At 39.2% G+C, this 22,091-nt stretch overlaps 1 protein-coding gene across 8 annotated transcripts in view; it reads right to left on the reverse strand.

Annotated features, from left to right (window-relative positions):
* Positions 1 to 2,486: 2,486 nt before the first annotated feature.
* The window catches only part of Mctp1 (multiple C2 and transmembrane domain containing 1), a 521,330-nt gene continuing 501,725 nt past the window's right edge, over positions 2,487 to 22,091 (reverse strand). For 6 of the 8 annotated variants that reach the window (XM_040728841.1, XM_040728842.1, XM_040728843.1 and 3 more), the window contains 4 exons: positions 11,460 to 11,569; positions 7,754 to 7,863; positions 5,303 to 5,400; positions 2,487 to 4,424 (listed from right to left, as the gene is read on the reverse strand). In XM_040728841.1, the coding sequence (XP_040584775.1) occupies positions 4,353 to 4,424; positions 5,303 to 5,400; positions 7,754 to 7,863; positions 11,460 to 11,569 (390 nt within the window). In that variant the 3' untranslated portion in view covers positions 2,487 to 4,352. The remainder of the gene's footprint in view (positions 4,425 to 5,302; positions 5,401 to 7,753; positions 7,864 to 11,459; positions 11,570 to 22,091) is intronic. The other 2 variants (XM_040728844.1, XM_040728848.1) reach the window with 1 other exon arrangement.

Here is a 22,091-nt window from a genome sequence, read left to right on the forward strand (position 1 = left end):
ACATATAATAAAATCTTGTTTTAAATACCCCGTCTTTTCACTGCATTCAAAGACATGGAACTATCTTTTTTAAAATTGTTTTAACAAAAATATTGTTTGTGTAGTATAACACTTTGGGGATTTTTATATCTTTATTTTGCCATTTTGTTTTCAGCTTACAATGTGAAAGATTGAATGAGTTGAAATATGAGAGACGAATTATATATTCAGTTGTCTCATTTTGTGGTTTTTGTTATATGGATGGTTTTGTTTTTCTTTTCCCTTTTTAAACCAGAACCCTCAGGGTGGGGGCGTAAATGGATTGTAGCAAACCTGTCAACTTCATATAAATACTTCGGACATTAATACACTTTTTCATAATTTTCAACATAGAGATTTTCTTGGTGTGTTCAAGTCTCAGATTCCGCTGGAGTAACTTCTCATGTGACTGCCATTACACAAGGTGCCGTTGGATGAATATGGAAAATGAGTGTAAAAGTCGTCTCAAAACAAGACGGAGATGCTTTCTGCTGGTTTTCTTGTTTGTTTTTGTTTCAGTGAGTTACATCAATCATCATTGGAAGGAGAATTATAAAGAAGACATTTTTTATTTTATTTGGGTGGTTTTAATTCAACTGAGCAGTTAGAAAAGACTGACTCCACATACTCTAGTAACCCAGTGACTAAACAAGTGTGAACACATGCTACATTCCAACCCCCAAAACTTAAGCATGCTTTAATAAGAGCTGAGTCTCTTTGTCACAGGTGTGACACTGGTTGTCTTGTATCTTGAACCACCGAGTACCCCCTTATAGTTTTTGTTTAGGGTGAGCACAAATTTCTCAAGAGCACTATTCCTCAGAAGCATTGTAAGCAATCAGGCTTATTTGAGTTTATAAATGAAATGATAGACTTTGAATAAGGTTTGCTATGTTTTGGTCTCAATATTGAACATCTTTCTATTTTGCTATCGAAGTGGAAAGTTCCTGTAGCCCCTGGATAGTATTTAGCTGCTTAATTTCAGCACTAACTTGCTCATCCTAGCACTTGGGAGGCTGATTGCAAGTTAGAGGCCAGAGTCTTGTTAAAACCTACAGAAACTTCTGAAGTTATTTTCATAAACATATAATTTAAATTTGTCTATTTACAAACTTCAGATTGGTTTGATTATACCTTAGATACAAACATACACTCTAATTGCCCTTCTCAGGGTTATACAGTAGACATAGAATAGATGCATCAGAAGTCCTGTAAAGCAATATCCTAACTTACATTGTCCTAGTGCATAGAATGGCTCAAAATTAATTTAGAACAGCCCTCCTTCTCAAGAACTCTCACCGTGAGCCTGAACCAGTAGCAAAACAAACTTTGGGTAATAGCATGTTAAAATGTGTTAAAGGGTTACAAGATGGTGAGATGTCTGAATGGTGGTAGAATTAAACGTGATCTCAATGACAAACCATAGCATCCCACCAAAGTTCAGCCTTATGAGCCAATGAGTTTATCAGGCTAACTTTAGAGGAGCAGTGGGGAGGAGTCACTTAAGGAACATAGATGACCCCAAAGCAACTGCACTGGCAAGTCTTGACCAGTATGAATTGTAGCCTCCCCAGTGCCCCACACTGTATGTCTCCCTTCCCTCTCAACCTGCCCTGGACTATGTAGACTCTAGCACATCTATAAGCATCCAAATTGCTGGAATCTCAGGCCCACTGCCCCTCTATACTCACTCCTTTGGGGGTCAATTGCAAGCATGATTGTGATGGGGATGGTCTTTTATAAACAGCACCATGGATCTAAGCAACATGGTAGTTGTTCCCAGGGGGCAGAGTTCTACAACAATGCCTGTAATTTGAAATGTAAATATAGACTATTGAGAGTTCACAATGTCTGTTAGTTTTAGCAATGCAAATAGATGTTCAGACACATTCAGTCTCTTCCTATAACTTAGAATATTGACTTCAGATATCTTGGAAAACCTCCAGGCCAACCTGACCCACAGAGGAAGTTCCAAGATGGCCAGGGCTACACAGAGGAAGCTTGTCTCAGAAAAAATAAAACAAAAATCTAATGTGTGGTTGGGAGCATTGCTCAGTGGTAGAGCACTTGCATAGTAACGGTGGCAGAGCTATAGGTGCAGCCATCAGTTCTGGAAGACAAAAACAAAACTGAACCAAGGCCTACTTCTTAAACTTGAAATGAACCGATGTAGGAAAGTTACAATCCTATTTGTAGGTGCCATTATCTGTTTGCTATAAATGTGTTGGTTTCTGAAAGCATCGAGGACTAGCTTGAAGATAACTTTTTGACTCCAGCTAGTTTTCTCTGCTTTATTGGATGCTTACCATGCCCAAGGTAATGGGTTTATACCCTTAGTCAGGGTTTCAGGAATAGCCCTGCTCAAATCCATTATGTTTCCCCCATTGAAGTATCACTAATGAGTATACATGCACCCAGTGTCCCACCATGCAACTCAACTCAGGAAAAAAAATGATTTTACATAGAAATGATTCTTTTCTTTTGTATTTAATATAGTGAGTATGTAGTCAACATTACAATTGAACTAAACATCAGAAATCTTACACAGTGAAACAAAACCTTGTCATCTGTTAATGGTTACATCCACTAGGTGCATTTGAGATTATAGAATGTCAGGCTTATAGGCATCTGAGTAGAGGCTGTCAGCACAGAACTTAAATCTCACCCAGGTATAATCAGAACTTATACCAAACAAATGGTCTCATCAATAAGGTTTATAGTAGGTCAGCTTCATAAAGTATGTTTTTGCCACAAACAGTGAGGAATGCAGAAGTAAGCATGTCATTTTAAACATGATAAACTAAATAGAGCATGTTGAGGTGAGGTCAGAGCCTTTCTGTAGAAAGGGAATTTCTAAGCATAGTGTATAAACATCAAAATAGTTCTATTGTAAGAAATAGTATTTAACAACATATTTCTAAAATAAAAATACTTTAAAAATCAGCTTGGATGAGATTTAAAGAATTCTTTAACGTGAAATATATAGCTCTGCTTTTCTACATTCTCCAACACAACCCCCCACCTTCATCCCACCCGTTATTTATTAATAGCAATTAATAAAGTAGTGCAAAACATTGTCTGCAGCAATTTCCACTGAGTTTGATTCCTGTAACAAGTCAGTGAGGACATTCTCACTGACCAGGTTATCTCTGCTGAGGTATGTTCCCTTGATAGACCCTGGAGTTAGCTTTAGGAATGAACTGTTTAAGATAGTGTGGCTAGCAAACATTTTTCATGGTGACCACTTTAAAAGTTTACTTTACAAAACAGGTTTTCATGCATTCTCGGTGATCTTCTTTAATGATGTAATGAAACCCTGGCCTTTGCTTAGCCCACTGCATTCTCTGCATTAAAACTCAATAAAGTTCATAGTATGGATTATATTAAAGCATGTTACTAGTCTAATGAGAAAGCAGATACTGTTTTGTTGTTGGTTTTCCCTCTAAGGATACTTAATTTTTTTTTATTAAGATGTGCAAGGGCATAATTTAACACCAAATGCAGTATGGATTTAGTTTGCTAGTATTTTTGACAACTGAACTGGCTTGCTAATTTGCTAACAGTATAAATTAAATAGTGATAAATATATATAAAAATCCTGATAATCATTTATAAACCTGGCAGTATTTATTTAATATAGTTCTGGAGAGACTTTAAGGTTTTAGATGGAATGATAGAAGGCTTACAAGTTTTATTCATAAACTCTCCGATTCTCCTAAGGGATTATGTGTGAGGAGACAGCAAAGATATGAATGTGCCTGTACTCCTGAACTTAAAATCAGCCCTAGACATACAGAAGGGACTTACTTACACAGGAGTGAAAGTCAGGACATATGCTAAATTGAAATGCAACACCCCATTATTCGAGCTTTGGGCCGCCCCTCCCCACTTTGTATAAACAAAAAAAAGTGAATTACTTTTTACGTAAGAAATAGTCACATTACAACAGACCTAAAGATCAAATCAGGGTTCATATTTTATGTAGGGTTAACCAGAGTACAATTGAGCATTTAATCCGATACTCTGGTTCTTTCACTTATAATTCGAGAGATGTGTTTCTTCCAGTTTTATAACCGTTATTTTTTACTCTTTCAGTTGGTTATATTATCTATAACTAACAACGCTTTCACACTCCACTAGCTAAAATCCTTTATCAAGTTGAGTCTGTACAATGGAAGTATATTTTCAAAGACATATGCCTTTTTACACTATTTACAAATTTTCTCATGGTACAAAGAGAACATAAATAAAAAGCAGAAAGAAAGGAAATGCTGCCGAGGCTGAAGGGTTCTCTTTTATCTTCCACACGCTGGCCTCCTCAGTGCCGGGGCAGGCTAGCCAGGGTTGTTTTTTTTCCTTTTATATGGGCTAGGAGAATGGTCCGCTTTCAGTTCTTGGTACTGCACCTGTTTAAACAGTTCAGAGAAAGACTGGTCAGGTGGCCACTTCCTGGCAAAAGAAGGAAAAGCTAAGGAATGAGAAACTGCTTGGGGGTGGGGAGGCGCTCTGGAAGTCAAGTGAGAACCCCGCTGGTGCAAAGAACAGCAGGGAGCCAGAACCAGAGTCCAGAGGGAAGCCCTGCCAGAAACTGCCTGAAGCCCCATGTGAACATCACCAATGGACTGTGACCGTTACCAACACAATACAACGAAAGAAAATCCATCTCTGATTTTGAAGAGATGGACAATGGTTTGTTGCAGTTGTTTGTTAAATAGTCTTAATCTTCACCTAGCCCATTGTCTGTACATGAAATGAAAAACTCAACTGAAACTACATTAAATCGTGATTGCTAACACCTGCCCAAGAGATTGTAATGACAAACCTTTCTTATTCCACTTTGAAATCAGTCCATTAGTACATAGTCAGCCCAAAGTAATTCTCAGGATTTGTGAGATACACTATAGTACTCCAAATGTAGTCTTTTTTTCCTAATCTAAAATATACAATAACATGCATCTTTAAAATTTATTGAATTTATGCTGTTATGCACAAATAGTTTGTAAGCACCCATTTTACTTTCATTATCTTCATCTAAAATAACTTTTCTCTGCTCACATCTTGATGATATCTCTTCACAAACTGAGGTGGACTTGGGGTACATTCTCCCAGAAAGCCATGTGATGATGAATTTTCTGTATAGGGGTTTCTAGATTAATGTCTACTTGGCTAAAGTCCTGCCAAAATCTGCAATGGGCTTTGTTAACTTTACCATGACCTTTGACATTAAAGAGTTTAAAAATTAAAGCCCAGTGACACACTACACATAATAATGAGACATACATACCACTTGTACATCTGAAGGGACTCTGGAAAGGAAGTCAAGTAGTTCATTGTTATCAATTGCATATGGACTCCGAAGCTTTTTTGTAAATTTATTAATTCCTAAAAAAGTGACATTTCAAACATTATTGAGTTCATTATTGAGTGCGGAGTTAGGCAAAGCACATTTCTGGATACAGTATTACAGAGACCTGAACACCAACTATGTGCTAACCCTTAACCTTGACAGGATGACCTAGCACACCATCCCTTTTCGACTTTCCCAGCTGAATTGCTGCTTGCTTTTCTCTTTACAACTTAATAGCTTCCCCAGTAGGCGAGGGTTTAGGGGAACACAAAGGGGGATGCCTTAGAAAGATGGACGGTGCCTTGCCTTAGAGATTCTCAATGTTACAGTCCCTGGCTGATTTGTTTTAACTATGATGAGACTTGTCTGCCACATTTCTGGGTTGAGGTTGGTAGGTAATTTATTACTTTCCTCTTCTCCAAGGGTACATATTTTAGGGGGAGGAGGTGCTGCTGTTACGAAGCAAGGTAGATATTTAGAAGTCACATGACTTCGATGGTTGGTTATTGTTTAAGCTGAAATGAAAAATATTGCCATAAATTTTGGGGGAAAGTATTCAGCTTTGCATTAAATCCTAACACTGGTGCAAACAGGAATAGACTTAGATGTCAGCTTTTGATGGCGTTTCTACAGAATGAACTTCTGTCACCGTGGTCTTGGCCTCTTTTCAGCTGTGTAAGACCTGTGTCCTGGATTTCTTAATATTCCAGCAATCACCTTCCACTAAAGTAATAGGGTTTTTTTTGTCTGATGAAACAATACTCAAATGCATACTGTAAAGCTAGACCTTGGGGCCATACAGGTGACCCTAAAAACTCCATAACCAGATGTCTGCCTTGGGCTCCAGTTTCAGAGAAGCTAAGTGAGGGAGGTCGGTGGGGAGAGAGGTTCTTTACCACTTGGCAATAGAGCTGGTTCTGCAAGCCTGACCCTAGAAAGGTATGGTTAGTCTCTGCCCTAATCTCTTCAGTAAAACAGTATCTGCACTAAATGTCAGAGAAATGAGATATCAGTGTTTAATAGATGAGAATATGATTTTTAAAAAACTAAAAAAGTACCATCCTTCAAATGGGAAAAGTGGTGACTTAATCAGAATCTCTGTAAATGCTAGAAATTGGAAAGGGAAAATATAATCACTATTTCCTCTACCCTCCATCCAGGCCCTAGAATAATACTTGTGACTATAAAGACTAAGAGGGAAAACGTAAACTTGGACCAAAAAGAGAAAGAAAACAAGAATCTTTTATTTAAAAAACGGGTGTGGGTGTGTGCGCACACACACACACACACACACACACACACACACACACACATCTCAAGCCAATAGAAGGTAGAATAGAGCATTGGGTTCCCTGGGACTAGAGTCATAGGTGGTTGTGAACCACTGTGTGCTTTGGGTGCTAAGAACCAAAACTGGGTCTTCTGCAAGACTGTTAAGTGCTCTTAACTGCCAAGCTGTCTCTCCAGCCCCCAAAACAGAAATCTTAAAACGAGATTGAATGTTGCTCTTAATTCATTTTCTTCTAGTTTATTTCTTTAAATGATTTGGGAGGCAAAAGCATCTCTGTAATAATCCTGTTATTACAATGTAAGCATGTTTTCTTAAAGCCCATTTTTAATCCTTGCATTTTTTTAGTTTTAGCAATTTTGATGTATGTGTACATTGGTAAGGGGCAAATAGAAAATATTTCTATATGATGGTGGACTGAAGATTGGGTTTTCTAAACCAAAAATTTCACAAAGAAGAAAAAGAAAAATTCAGTTTCAGTTCTTCATGATGCTGAAACTGACCACCTCCAGAATGGGTACTAGGGTCAAAGGGACTGTTGGAAGCATGTGTCAAAATTGCATAAATATTAGGGAGAAATTGCCTTTTCTAAAATCATTCATACTCAGTAGACTTTTTGGTTTCCTAAGGAGCCTGTAAGTTCTAGTAAGGCTTTTCCAAAGTCCTAAAAGTTACCTTCCAAATGGGCAGCTAGTACTGTGTTTACAGACACTTTCACAAGATGAAATACCTCAGCAAAAGGCATATTCTCCTAAGCGTACCACAGGGCTTAAGGCGCCTTCATTGGCTTTAAGTGGTGACAATAAGTCAGCGATATCTGGACAAAGTTACACTTTGATATATAAGGAATCTGTACCAGTGCGTGTTTATATTATGATGGAGGCTATGGTGCCAGATATGAAAAATGTATTTTAGACTGAGACCTAAATCTTTATGTGGTTGTGATTTTTAACTGACCGGCCTCTTCTCATCATGGAGTACCTACATGACCATAAATATAGATAACTACTGCTGTTATAACTCACCTCTTAAAAAACAGTTTGTTCTTAGCTGCTAAAACAGGTGAGGGATTTTGTTGTTCTTTAAAAAGCTTTACTTACCCCAGACAAGAACGATGTATCTCAGTGGGATGAAGTACAGAATAACTGTGAACACACAGAGGGCTGCAATGGCCAGCCAGCTTAAGAATGGGACAGTCCAGTTGAAAGTACTGGATGGAAAAGTAACAAATCAGTAACACTTTCCTAAACACTGGTTCAAATCAATGTGCTTTATCAAAGGACATAGGTTACTCATAATCTATTTCATCCATGAACACAGGCCCACCAGGTTGTCCCAGGGATTTCGTAGCCTAAAGTCATTGCACAACTTGGGTACTTCCATATACAGTAAAAATATTTTTTTCTGCTACTAAAACTAGTACCAATCCTTGTTTATTTTTAGATTTTATACAACAGGGTGTCTCAAGGCCCACCATTCATCCTAAAAACTCCATATCCCCACACTGGGAAGTAGATGTTTGCAGCGACTGTAAGTGCAACTCCTGGAGCACTGCGTGAGCCTTGAATTTTAGAATTCCTTCTAGGATGACTCTTTCTGTTCAGCTTTGTCTCCAGTGGAACTAGAAACCAGGGAAGGAGGCCAGGACAGTTAGCTTTGTGAATGTCACTTGTTACCATTGCCCTCGCTTAGAAATGTCTGGACAATTGGGAATAAAGTCAGTGCTGCCGTGCTTCATGGAGTTTGAGAATGCTCTGTGGTGAGTCTGGCATAAGCTAGGAAGAAGGAGTCCCAATAGGGGACGTAAATGGGAGTGGAACAGAGCTGGAACACACCTTCAGGGCTACTGTGCTTCTACTGACTGGACAGGAAAACCAGGTCACAGACTGTTGTAAGACAGTATGGACACTGACTGGTCGCCTAACAAGCTAGTGAAGAGAACTAGAAGCTAGCATATTCTAGTGTGGATGAGGCATTCACAGGAGTCGGCATACATTGTGACATAATGTTTAGTAAGTTAGGCCCTAAATTTAGAGTTGCAGGCTATGCTCTAGGCTAGGCCTTGGGGCAAGGGAAGCTTATTAAAAGGACAGACAAAGAGAGAGAAGGATCTGACTTAGTCTTTAGGATTTTGAGACAACTGCATTTAGGGGTGAAAAGGAGCTGGTTTGTGTACTACACATAAAAGCTGAAAATCAGCATTGATGTATATGTGGAAATGTATTAAATTAAAAATATACAAAATAAAACATATTATCCCGTGCAGCACAAACAGTACTCTATGATGACTCATACTTTGAGTTTAAGTAATTTGTTCCTTTTAAGTTCTGTGTGTGTCCTCTCTCTGTTCTGCTCTCTCTCTCTTTCCTCTCTCTCTCCCCCTCTTCCCTCCTTCCTACATTCCGGTCTCAGGAGGTCCGTCTCCCCCTCTCCTTTCCTCCTTTTTATGATTTTATGATCCCTTTCCCTTAATTAAAAAAAAAACCCTCTGCTTGAACCCTGTCTCATGGCATCTTTCTCTCATGTGTTGCTTTTCTTAAATTACAACAATTGGTCATGAGTAATAAATCAAGAGTAGATATGAAATTCAGAAAGTACAGGTGTGTCCAGATATAGAGCAGCCTTTCTTAAATAGTTATTGATAATTGCTACAGGTCAGTCATAAATGGCTGGCTAGTGTGAGGCCTCAGTTACTATCAATCCACTCTTGATTTCAGAAAGGATATTAGTAACCAAGTATGGTGGCACATGACTGATCCCAGCACTACATTGCTGTCTGTCTAGATAACTCTCCTAAAGTTATTGTTTGTAATAGGAGACCCAACAGATCAATCTGGTTACCCTGTTTTTCAGTAACCCTTGGAGCCAGGATTTTTTTTTTTAATTTAAATTAGAAACAAGCTTGCTTTACATGTCAGTCACAGCTCCCTCTCCCTCCCCCTCCTCTCCCATTACCCCCACCAAAGTTCCTATTCCACCCACACACACAATCTCCATTCCATTCCCCAGGGAGGGTGAGGTCTTTCATAGGGGGTGTCCATAGTCTGTCATTTGGTTCAGGGCAGGGCCTAGACCCTCCACCAAGAGTCCAGGCTGAGAGAGGATCCCTCATTGTGGGATGGGCACCCAAAGTCCATTTGTATGCCAGGGATAAATACTGATCTACTACCCAAGGCCCCATAGATTGCCTAGGCCTCCTCACTGACACCCACATTCAGGGGGTCTGAATCAGTCCCATGCTGACCTCTCAGTCATCAATATAGGGTCCAAGAGCTCCCCCTTATCAGGTGTGCTGTTTCTCTGGGTTTCACCAGTCCAGTTTGACCCCTTTGCTCATCGCTCCTCCCTCTCTGTCTCTGGATTCCAAGAGTTTAGTTCAGTGTTTAGGTATGGGTGGGAGCCAGGATTTTTAAAGAATAGATTTTGTTGAGACAGTTTCTCAATATGTAGCCCAGGATAAACTCAAACTCAGACTTTCTTGAGGTAGAGGCTCAGAAAAACCAGGGCTCCAAGCTCATCCTTGGCTACATACTAAGTTCAAGGCCAGCCTGGGATACATGAGACACTGTCCCAAAAGAAAACAAGTAAACAAAATGTATTAGTAAATAAAATTATTTATAATAACACCATATAAGAATAAGAATACAAATTCCAGCTAGGCAAAATAGCACATGCTTTTAATCCCAGCACTAGGAAAAAGGAAAGTGAATCTCTGTAAGTTTAAGGCTATCCTGGTCTACATAGTAAATTCCAGAACAGCCAATCAGCCAGAGCTACATAATGAGACTCTGTCTTAAAAAAAAAAAGTTGGAGCCGGGCGGTAGTGGCACACGCCTTTAATCCCAGCACTCGGGAGGCAGAGGCAGGCGGATCGCTGTGAGTTCAAGGCAGGGCTGGACCGACAGCCTCCAAAACAATACAGAGAAACCCTGTCTCGTAAAAACAAAAAAACAAAACAAAACAAAAAGTTGGTGTGTGTTCCTAAAGTGTACGTTATATCTCAACAAAATGTATTCCTTCATCAAAGGTGGGTGCGGTAGCACACAGCTCTGATCCTAGCACTTGGGAGACAGTGTCAAGTAGATCTCTGTAAGTTCCAGGTTAGCCAGAGCCAAACAGTCTCAAAAATAAAAACAAACTCACAAACATAATACAAAACCAAACAAACCAATATAAATGGGGCAGGATCATTTTCTTAGTGATGAAGAGCATCTGTCCTTGCAGAGGGCCAGTTTCAATTCTCAGCAACTACATAATTGCTCACAACTACATGCAAATGCAGTCCTAGGAGATCCATTGCTCTCCTGGAACATCCTTGGGCACCAGGCACGTGTGGTACACATACATACATGAAGGTCAACACTTAAATAAATCTAAAAACTTTTAATTAAAGGAATTCTTTTATAATTGAAAAAATCTGTGATTTTTTCTAAGTGATGAAATGTGTCCTATGTCTTGATAAAACTAAACTTCGAAAAAATATAATTAGACCTATCTTGATTACCTAAAATGTATTAGGTTAGATTATGCTAAATAGGTTAGAATATGCTAAAATGTAGGACAGTGTTATTTCTTCAAAGCTACAATTATGACTTCTTTTTTCTAACCAATATGTTCTAAACTTCAGGCAGGAAATTGACAGAACCATCATAAAACCAAGGACTCACAAAAACAAAATATATTGTGAGGGAACTGAAGAATAGATTACTCAAGAGTGACTTGTGCCAGACAGAACATGTTCTGTTACTCTGAGTCAAATAGACTGTCCTAGAAAAGGCCAGGGGGTCACATGTCAGCATTACTTACTTCTTTATCCTTTCTCCAAAGGAAGCCACTTCATCTAGGATGTTCTGGACACTGATGCAGACTTCTTGGATGGCATAGATTTTATTTATAAATCCTTTTTTTTCACCATCCTAAAATGCAATAAAAAAATTCTGAATGAGTAAAAGATATACATTGGTTCTTGTTTGATTCTTTGGACTGTCCCTCTCCTGCATTTTTAATATTAAGCAATCTTCATCTCTATGTTTATGCAAATGGATATTTGGAACCCATAAAAACCTCAGGAAAGATGACAGGAAAAATGTACCAGATGGCTGCAATTCAGGACACTTGAATTCTATTGCCCTTATGCTGATGAATAGGATCAAGGAGGCAAAGCTATGGGTGGTATGCAGATATGAAAGGAAGACTTGCCAAACCTGATGCAAAACCCACCTGGCAAACCCAGTCTCTCCCCTCCTCACCAATGCCCTCTCTTTGAGACATGATCTCATGTAGTCCAGGGTCTTGATCCTTGACCCTCTCCTGAGTGCTAGGACTACAGGCATATTCTGTCGCAACACACTCAGTTTGAGATGCTGGAGACCAAGCCCAGGGCTTCGTGCATGCTAGGCAAGCACTCTAGTGACTGAACTACAGCTCGGCTTCAAACCTAGTGTCTTGATCCCACTACCTTAGTTGGCTCTCTGCATATTTTATTGGATAATTTTTAGTTTCTTTTATATTTTCTATTGATCCAAGGGCTTTGTAAAGAACCCTACCACTGAACTTATTGCTAGACTTTACCAAACAAATACTTCAATGGCAGAAAATACCGAGCACAAACAAGAATACATGGAAATAATAACAACTGGTTAAAAAAAAATGACTCATACTGAGATGCATTAACTGGACACTCCTAGATCAGATACACATTGATCTTCTGAACAATGCTCAGATAGTCTACAGTCCCATATCTAGTAGCCAGTTTTAACACTTCCTTTTTTGTACATACTTCAATTTGAATCTTAAGCAATTCTTGTATACCAGGGAAAGGGTGGGAGGAGATTAAGTATAAGCACCCTGTTCATGGTGTGAACCTAGAGAAATGTGCATAGTTTGTAATTTTAGACCCAGAGAAAGAAATAGTGGTGGCCTTTCACGATGGAATTCAGCTCAGTAGCCTGGCATCACAGACACTTGCCTAGGTTGTTTGGTGGAGACCGTCCAACCCTGATTCCATGACTCCATTTCTCCATGCCAGCTTGAATGTCTATGGAAATGTAGATCCAATTTCATTACTTTAACTTCTTTTGAACACTTGCATAGTATGCCAGAACACTTGAGACCTCATGTGGCAGTTAGTGCTTGCTAAAAGCAGCCAGGGAACTAGGATAATAATGTCATGTTGCACATTTACATATTGACTTTCATTTTAGAAGAGTCCAAAGACTGCACTGTGAACACTTGGCCAGGGCTGCCATTCTGTCACCTAGAAACCAAGGACAAGTGAGTCACAGGTGCAAGGGCTTCCTCCAAGGACGGCACAGGACTCTGGGACCAATGCCATTAACGGCAGTTTTGTAACTGGATCTCAACTGTGGATACCAATCAGTTTTTACTTTAAATTTAATTTCAGTAGGAGAAATCTTTTATATTGACCATCTAATGTCAAAAAAGATTGTTAAGAGAGGTAAATGAGGGATACTCTAAACCCTATAATATGGGAAATAATTAGATACCCAGCATTCTCTATCGTATTCAAAAGTCATCCTTCACTTGCCTAGACAGACCTAGATGCATCAATTTCTTATGTTTTCTCCTTTTTCATTTTGCCAGACAAAATACTAATTTCACCCATGTAATCTTAAGTAATTGTACATTTTAGATAAAGTGAATAACCAGTGGCTCTTTCCAGTTGTTTTAATAACTGCAAAGTTGGGCTGACCCTTAGTGTTCTCTCCTAAGTACCAGTTAAATTCTATTATGTTTTTGAAGCAAAGAACTCTTATAAATTATTTATTCTGTGTGTAGAAAAACAAAAACAAAGCCCTGCAGGCCTGGGATGTGTGTCCATGGTAGACTGCTCACTTAACATAAGCACATTCCTGGGTTCTATCTCCAGCACCAAAGAAAGAAAAATAAGCAAATTCAAGTGGCTGTTTGTAAAGTGAAAAGTCCACTGAGAACAAGGTCCCTGCTCAGTGCTGTGTTCTTTCACAACATAATAAAGCACTTTGGCATAACCTCAAAAATTATGAAAATGTAGAAACATGTCTATATTATTATGTAGAATATTAGGTGGTTGAATGTACAGATTTATTGCAATTTCAACAACTTATGTTTGGAGTAGACAGAACCTGAAAGTATTTCTTGGAAGATAAAGATGTGTGTAACTATAATCAAGACATTTCTATAAATGGGAAAAATAATGAGAAAGCATTTTGTAGGGAAGATAATTAAAACGAGACACAGATATTGAGAGAATGATGTATAATAAGGCATCATGCTGGGTGCATGCCTACAATTCCTGAAGTCAGGAAGTGAACACAAGATGACCAAGAGTTAAAGGCCAACTTGAGTTACATGAGATCATATCTCAAAAAAAAAAAAAAAGAGGGAGGGCTCATATAGAAGATAGTTGTGAATGAGCAATTTAGTTGTCTATAATACTTAGTGAAAATTATTCTAAACCCTACCTTAGATGAACTCTCAGCTCTATTAGGTAGTACATACAAGTCTACATCAATCTGCACATCAAATAGCTCCAAAGACATTCCAAACTAGTTTTTTAAAACTATAAATGAATGATTAAAAGACAATATTTACTTCCATTGATAGGAAAGAGCTTTCTAAAACCAAGCATTAAAAAAGAAGGCCACTGTTATCAAGAAAAAACTTGATAACAGTGATTTCATAAAATTAAAGACTATAAGCTGGGCAGTGGTGGCACACGCCTTTAATCCCAGCACTCGGGAGGCAGAGGCAGGTAGATCTCTGTGAGTTCGAGGCCAGGCTGGACAGACAACCTCCAAAACAATCCAGAGAAACCCTGTCTAGTAAAAACAAAAAAAAATTAAAGACTATATCAAAAGTCACCATAAATTTGAAACTGGGCTCTAGCCAGTACTATAATGTGTGCTAAGCATGTGTGAATCCCTGGCCTTGGGCTACAGCAAGACCAATGTGTGCTAAGCATGTGTGAATCCTTGGCCTTGAGCTACAGCACTACCAAAAAGATTTTTTTAAAGGCTGAGGAAAAAATAGCAAATATTGCAAGTGATGGGATGAAATTCCCAATAGACTCACCCAATAAGCACCCATAAAAATATTTCTGTTGCAGTTTTCTTTATAAGTTTAACAAAAAATCATTAAAGTATTATATAGGACTATTTGGAAATCAGAAAACATGTAGTTTTTAATGATGAAATAATTGATCTATTTCAAATAATTGGAAAATGAATATTATATATAATTTCTAATTTCTTTCAATGAAAGTAACATTTTATATTTAGAACCCCTCCCCCCCAACATTGAAGAAAGTTAAACTAATTACAGGGCATAATTTTACTTTAGCTTTTCTATATTTTGGACTTTAATAAGCTTTAAGTAATTTTGAAAAAATATGCAAATACTGTTCACTGAGTACTATAAAATGCTTCTCATATACCTAATTCAGTCCCCACAGCCATACTATAGTATATTTTTCTCCATTGCTCATTAGAAACCAAGGCTCAGAGAGAACTGATAGGGCTTGAACTGGGGCTTGAGCTGGCCAAGTTCAGTCTCTTCTCTCCAGAGTATGTGTTATGTTTCTTATCCTGTTTGGAAGACTTCAGCTCCTCTCCAAAACTTCAGTAGGATAAGCAAGATGGGGACAGGAAAATATTTACTTGTATATTTCATAGCCTAGACTTGAGGCTCACCATGCAGTTAAATTCTTCAGCAAATAAATGAAATCCAGAAATTTCATTGAAGGGTCAGAAGTGAAGATGTGTTAGGAACCACCAGGATTAATGAAAACAACATGCTACAAAGTAGGATCCTCAGCAACAGGATGTTTCATTGAAACCATTCAAAAGGGCAATTTTGAACAGTTCAAATATTGATGTATAATTTTTAATAAGATTCTTCAAAATTGACTTGGCTCACACAATTGTCTTTGTTTCTCTAGTACTTGAAGTCTGTTGCCACTCCCATACCCCGCCATCAGAAGAGAAAATAAGATGTGCTTGCCTTAAGGTTGGTAAAGTTTGGGGAAGCAAATACATTGGGGTAAAATCTTTATTGCAAAATCTCTTTCATCAGATTCTATATCCCTTCACTGTGGTCTCTGGCCAATGAAGTAATTACTCTTTATACACAGTATATGACCCAAAACTGCAGTGGGTAATGGAATTGCTCTATGTTGCATTCCAATATTTCACACTTTCCCCCTAATGTTCAATACTTTATTAGTAGGGAATAAATTGGTACATTTCTTTTATTGTCATTTTTGCTTTCTTTTATAAGCCAGTTTGGATGAAAGAAATACACAGAGTAGTTAATCATCCAAAGGCTCAGTAGTGACACTGGTTTAAAAAAATGATGAATTATTCTTTTCAACATGTAAAAAATGTCAGCATAGAAAACAGTTATAACTGTAAATCTGAGAGCATGTGAGGCTTAAATTGCATAACTTCTTCAAATTCTATGTAATTTTTAATGGTTTTTTATTTATTTATTTATTTTGTTTTTCAAGACAGGGTTTCTATGTATTATTTTGGAGGCTGTCCTGGAACTTGCTCTGTAGACCAAGCTGATTTCGAACTCACAGAGATCTGCCTGCCTCTTATAACAGAAAATTCACAAGATTCTTCCAAGAAAAGTAGCTAATTCTTAGCTTTGGAGATTTAAGAGAACCTGAAAGGCCAGCCACAGACTGGCTTCCACGTGGAGGGAACCATGGTCACTGACTTTGCAAGTGCAGAGACAGATTCCTCCCTTCTGCTTTCACTGCTGTGTTCCAAATGAGAACAGGATGCCAGCATGATAGGCACCAGGGATGCGAACTCTGCGTCCCACTCCTCATGCTGAACCACATCTTGCTTCAGTCATTAATGCATTTAGGAGTCTGCCTCAGTGGTCATTGTCAGCGCCGCTGACATCATAGAATGTAAACCTGTTGAGCACCGATGCTGTACTGATCATTGATCACAACAGATGTAGAATCTTTGTTCAAAATATTACTATTACAAAATTGGTTGTGTTTCACTTTCCAGACTTGAGAAAGTGTCTTGAATTGAAAAAGTGGCTGGGATAAAGAAACAGAAGGAAGAAACCAAAGAGAAAGGGAAGAGAGAAGGAGGGCCTCTCATGACAGGATAGCAGACATAGAACACAAACTCTGCCCCCACGCCAGGGCTCACGGTCACCCTGTTCCCTGAGGGAAGCATGCAGACTTGACAAGCCATCACAAAAGCTGGTTTCAGTCAACTTTTGCTTCTTTTTAAGCTTTGCTGTATCACTGCAGCAGAAAACCATTGAAAGGGTTGACGTTTGACAAGATCTAGCTAGTTTCCTGTGGACGATGCAGAGTCCTCACATTCGGAACATGTCTATGCTTTGTGCTAAGGACACTTTGGTCCCCACGTTCCACAGCAGATCCAGTAAGAGGCCATCAGTTCTGCACCTCTAACCTATGGAAACCATATCAGATAGGACATAAAGATCCCTTAGGGATTCACTAGGAAGGGACCCGATGTTTTATCTCTGCCAACATTTCCTTCTTTTTCAGATATAGAAAACTATATTTCAGCCCAAAATCTAGAATGCTGAAATTTTCACAGAGAGCAGCTTGGCAACTCAAAGTCCCTTGGCAACTGAATCTTAGCTAGTGTCTTCCACAATCCCGACAACATCAAGTCTTACCCAGGTTACTTGGCCTGGATCTTTCCCTGATACTGGTCTTAAAGCACAGAAACTCTCCATTAAGACACTGAGGTGATCTAAGGCATAGTTACGGTTGAGGGGGGCCGTGGCTGGAGGTAACACGCTTAAAGGTCCTAGCACAATCCTGCAGAAATAAACCATCTACAAACAACTAGTGTTAATAGTACTGTGATTTAAAAAATTAATTAAAACTATTTTTATTCCTTTTGGCATACGTTTAGAATTTGAATTATTATAGTGAATTTTGATAGCAGCAGACATCTTTGTGCGTTTTTTTTTTTTTTGCTTTGCTCCAGGTAGCTTACTGTTTGCTGTCAGGGGCCACGTTAGGAAGTGACTCTGCAATGTTCCATGAAGATCTTTTCCTCCCATGCGAACTTGGCAGAGGAGTTGCTTTCTTTTTTACTTTCTGGCTTATTCTTTTACCCTTCCAGAAAACAATTCTGTCCTTTGCTGCTGCGGTTTCCTCTGATGAAAAGCAGCCTCATGCTTATTAGTACACTTGTTTGTAATAACACTCTCGTGCATCTGCGTCTGATGCTAAAGGTTATTGTAAAGCAACAATTCAGACAAGACTATCACCGGGGCTGGACGGTTCGAAATGGTCTTTCAGCTGTCAGGCAGCACTCTAAGGGAAAGAAAGAAAGACAGATAGAAAGAGAGGGTGCTAATAGAACAAAAAGAGATGAGGAAAGGGAGAAAGAGATCAAAGCAAAGGGAGAGGGGGCAGGGAGGAAGGGTTGGAGAAGAGGCCCGGGGAGCAGGAAAGGGAGCAGGGACCTCACAAGGTTGGGGTCTTCATGGGAGAAAGACTCTGGAGATCAGAAAGAGAATGACGTCAAAGCAGAACATTTCCTGATCATGAAACTTCCAATTAATACATTTCTAAAAGTCTGCAATGCAATATTTATCTAATAAATGGAGATAAAACTTATAGAAAGTAGACATCAGTATAATATACCTGTTGTCATGGAGATACCTGAAGCCAAACTTCTCATTGCTAGACCCCTCATCACACAGCTCCTAAGGAAGATGTAAACATCCCTAACCCTAATGATGTAAGAAAATCGGACTCCATAGCAACATCTATTCTCCTTGTCAGCAGGCAGGAGAACCTTCCTACAGAGACCTTCCATCTCAGTTGGCATGGGCCTTTGTCCCCAAAGCCCTGCCTTCAAAACTTGAAATGAGCAGTGGTCTGTCTCCAGGCCAACCTTGACAGACACCAAATAACTGAGTGGGAAATAAGTAGCAAAGGCTACTTTTACCCCAAGTGCTGAATTAAGAATCGGTGTGCCCCATGGGGTTTTCTCTGATGTCCAAATGAACGGATTGCAGGCTTTGATAATGTGAAAACCCAGACACAGCCTGTCTTCAAACCTCCTTTGAAAGAGAAAGGGGATGGGGTGGGGTGGGGAGAGACAGAAAGACAGACAGACAGGGAGACAGAGATAGAGGACTAGGTGCATCCTAAAAGCCCCTTTGCTTTCCCATTGCAAATGCTGGCTAGATGGTTTTTTCTTTTAGCTTTTTTTAATTGCTTGAGCATTTCATAAATGTAAATAATATATTTCAATTAAATGCACCTCAATTCCCTTCTCTGCAATCCTCTTCTATCTCCCCATCACTTTTCCCACTCAACTTCATGTGCTGTGTCTCTTTCTTTTAAAACCCACCGAAGCCGGGCGGTGGTGGCGCACACCTTTAATCCCAGCACTCGGGAGGCAGAGGCAGGCGAATCTCTGTGAGTTCGAGGCCAGGTTGGACCGACAGCCTCCAAAACAATACAGAGAAACCCTGTCTCGTAAAAACCAAAAAAAAAAAACAAAAAAAAAAAACAAAAAAAAACCAAAAAAACAAAAAACACCACCACCGAACATGCTTACTGCTGTCAGTGATTGCATGCATAGCGTCTCCGGGGCCACATTCCTGGAGACAACTGACACGCCATCTTCCAGAAGCCACGAGTTGCCAATTGCTCAACTAGGGCAGTGTTTCCTGAGTCCTTTCCTCATTCATGCTGAAATTCGGGTTGGCTTGACTTTGGGCAGGTCTTGTGCATGCAGTCACAACCATTGTGAGACGGTGTGAGTGCAGCTGCTGTGTTCAGAAAACACTTTCACTATAGTCATCCACTGCCACTGTGTGTGAAGACCTTCCCACCCCTCATCTGCCGTGATGCCTGAGTCTTGGGAGAGGTGAGAGTGGCATAAGGATGAACACTCTACAGCCTCCTATTGTCCTCTATACATTGACCAGCTGTGGGTCTCTTCTCTGAGGAGGGTAAAGAGATGCACCAACTGGGTGTACACAGATAAATTCTTCAGGAGCAATTAAGTACTACATCTATTGAGCAGAATAGTAGTAGCAGTAGGTTCATCCCTAGGGCCTATAACCCACCTTTAACAGTGCTAGGCATGAGTTTCATCTTGTAGAGCAGGTCTTAAATTATATTCAGGTCACTGCTGCACCAATGGGCATATCTTGCTGGACCACTTACTACTGTTAACTCACAGTGTTCAGTTGGGCATGACTGTTAATTACATTTCTCCCCAGTACATGAATAGCACCTTCCAGCACTGGGAAAGTGGCTGAAATCCTTTTATCCTACCTACTAAAAACTTATGAATGTATGTTTGTATAGGAAAAGAAAAACCTCTTTATATACATTTTGTTTCATTTTCAAATGCGTGTAGAATTTCAGATGAAGAACTAAGAGGCCAATTGTGTGTTTACTATCTAGATGGCCATAACTTAATTAAAAGATGACTAGATGAAAAGATGATTAGCAACTGGCTGTTGCTAAGTGTGGTTCTAATGCCACCTCCATTATTACCTTAGCTATAGGATCTACACGCATACACACACGTACACACACACGCACGCGCACACACACACACACACACACAAATCATTGACTTCATTTGTAAAATTCACATAACAATGAAACATAATTTGTGATTATTATTTTAAAATCACATTAGTTAATTCATTTTAAGCACTTACCTTAAACATCTGGAATGCAGCTGAGATATTTAGCAGATATTAGTCAGTCATATTACAATTTGAAGAGACTGCAAAGGAAATACTACAAAGTTTGAATGTGGGGCTGGAGAAATGGCTCAGTGGGTAAGGGCACTTGCTCCACGAGATTGAGGACCTGAGTTAAGGTCTCAGCAGCCACCTAAAAAGCTGGGCTTGGCTCCACATGTGTCCATGACCCTACCTCTGCTGGGGAGCAGGGTAGGGCGGGGGCTTGCTGACTGCTAGCCTAACTACAGGCTCAGTAAGAGACCTCGTCTCAAGGGAATAAGGTGGTGAGTGACAGAGCAGGACACAAAAGTCTCTCTCTCTGTCTCTGTCTCTCTGTCTCTGTCTCTGTCTCTCTCTCACACACACACACCAATAAACGTTTTTATAAAATTTTCATAAAGAGAACACTTTTTTCTCTTGCAGGCCATTATTATCTGTTTGTATCTTACAGGTTTCTATTGTCCTTACCATAGTCACTCAAAGCTAACAGCATTCTCTCCTCACAGAGGGTGAAAATCTGCTGCTTACAGTATTTAATCTGGGCCGTGAAAAATGGCATCTGAATAGAAAGTTCATCTGTTTACAATATTCCTCACCTGCTAAAAGTTGTGTGTCCTCTGCAAACCACTGGCCATACTCATGCAAGACACACGCCATTTATCATAGGTATCACATGATTTTATCTGTCAGTGCTAATGCGAGTCAGACATTGCATTAGAGCCAGTAATTTGTTCAACAAGCCTAGTGGCTGAATTAGGAGCAGAATTGGTTAATCTTGCACAGTGTAAGCTCTGTTACCAATCTACTTTGTTTCATTTGTGTTTTGTTTTGTTTCAGCTATGTGCTGGTAGGAATGGAAGCAGGGCTTAGTGCATGCACAGCAGGAAGTTGCCTACTGGCTACAGCTCCAGCCTTTAGCACAGTTTTTAGCCTGAGAAGGAAGGATTTCCCTTTCAACAGGGAGAGAGGAAGATACATATACATACATACATGTATACATACATACATACATACACAGAGAGACATATATTTATATATACAGATATATAGAGACATACAAACATATATGCAGAGACATATACATACACAGACTTATACATACGTACACAGAGAGAAACTGACAGATGATATTTCACCTTTTATATAATATACAAAAGTAAATGAAAATAATCATATTTCACAGCACTGTAACTTTTAAAGCATTTGAAAACCATCTTCTCACTTAAGATGGCAGAGCAGGTGTCTGTCCCATTTTACAGAGAAGGAAATTGAAGGTGAGAGAAGCTAACATGTCACTAGTGGAAATCATTTCTAGCAATGTCTAAGGATTCAAACCTGGATTCTTTCTGGTCACCATTAAAAGCCATGGTCACATATGGTATTTTTCACTACACTGTTAGAGATCTTCAAACATGGCCCTTCTCTAATCTTAAGTTATAATCAAATTAAGTGAGAAAGGAACATGTTAGTATTGTAAAAACAATGCTCTCTGTGACATCTCCAAGAATAAGTAGGAATTACTTTGCAAAATCTGGAGGCTATTTTTCTTCACAAATATTTTACAAGACAAACTTGTACCTTTTTGAAAAGCACATCTGTTATAAATTACTCCCTTACAGAAAGAGAGTGAGTCACCATCCTTCCTCCCTCTGAGCTTAAAAGAGATTTGTTGACATGTTCTGAGGCCAGCATAGACAAAGCAGCACAGGA

Source organism: Mesocricetus auratus, unplaced genomic scaffold (assembly GCF_017639785.1).
Source record: "Mesocricetus auratus isolate SY011 unplaced genomic scaffold, BCM_Maur_2.0 Super-Scaffold_100020, whole genome shotgun sequence".
Classification (NCBI taxonomy): domain Eukaryota; kingdom Metazoa; phylum Chordata; class Mammalia; order Rodentia; family Cricetidae; genus Mesocricetus; species Mesocricetus auratus.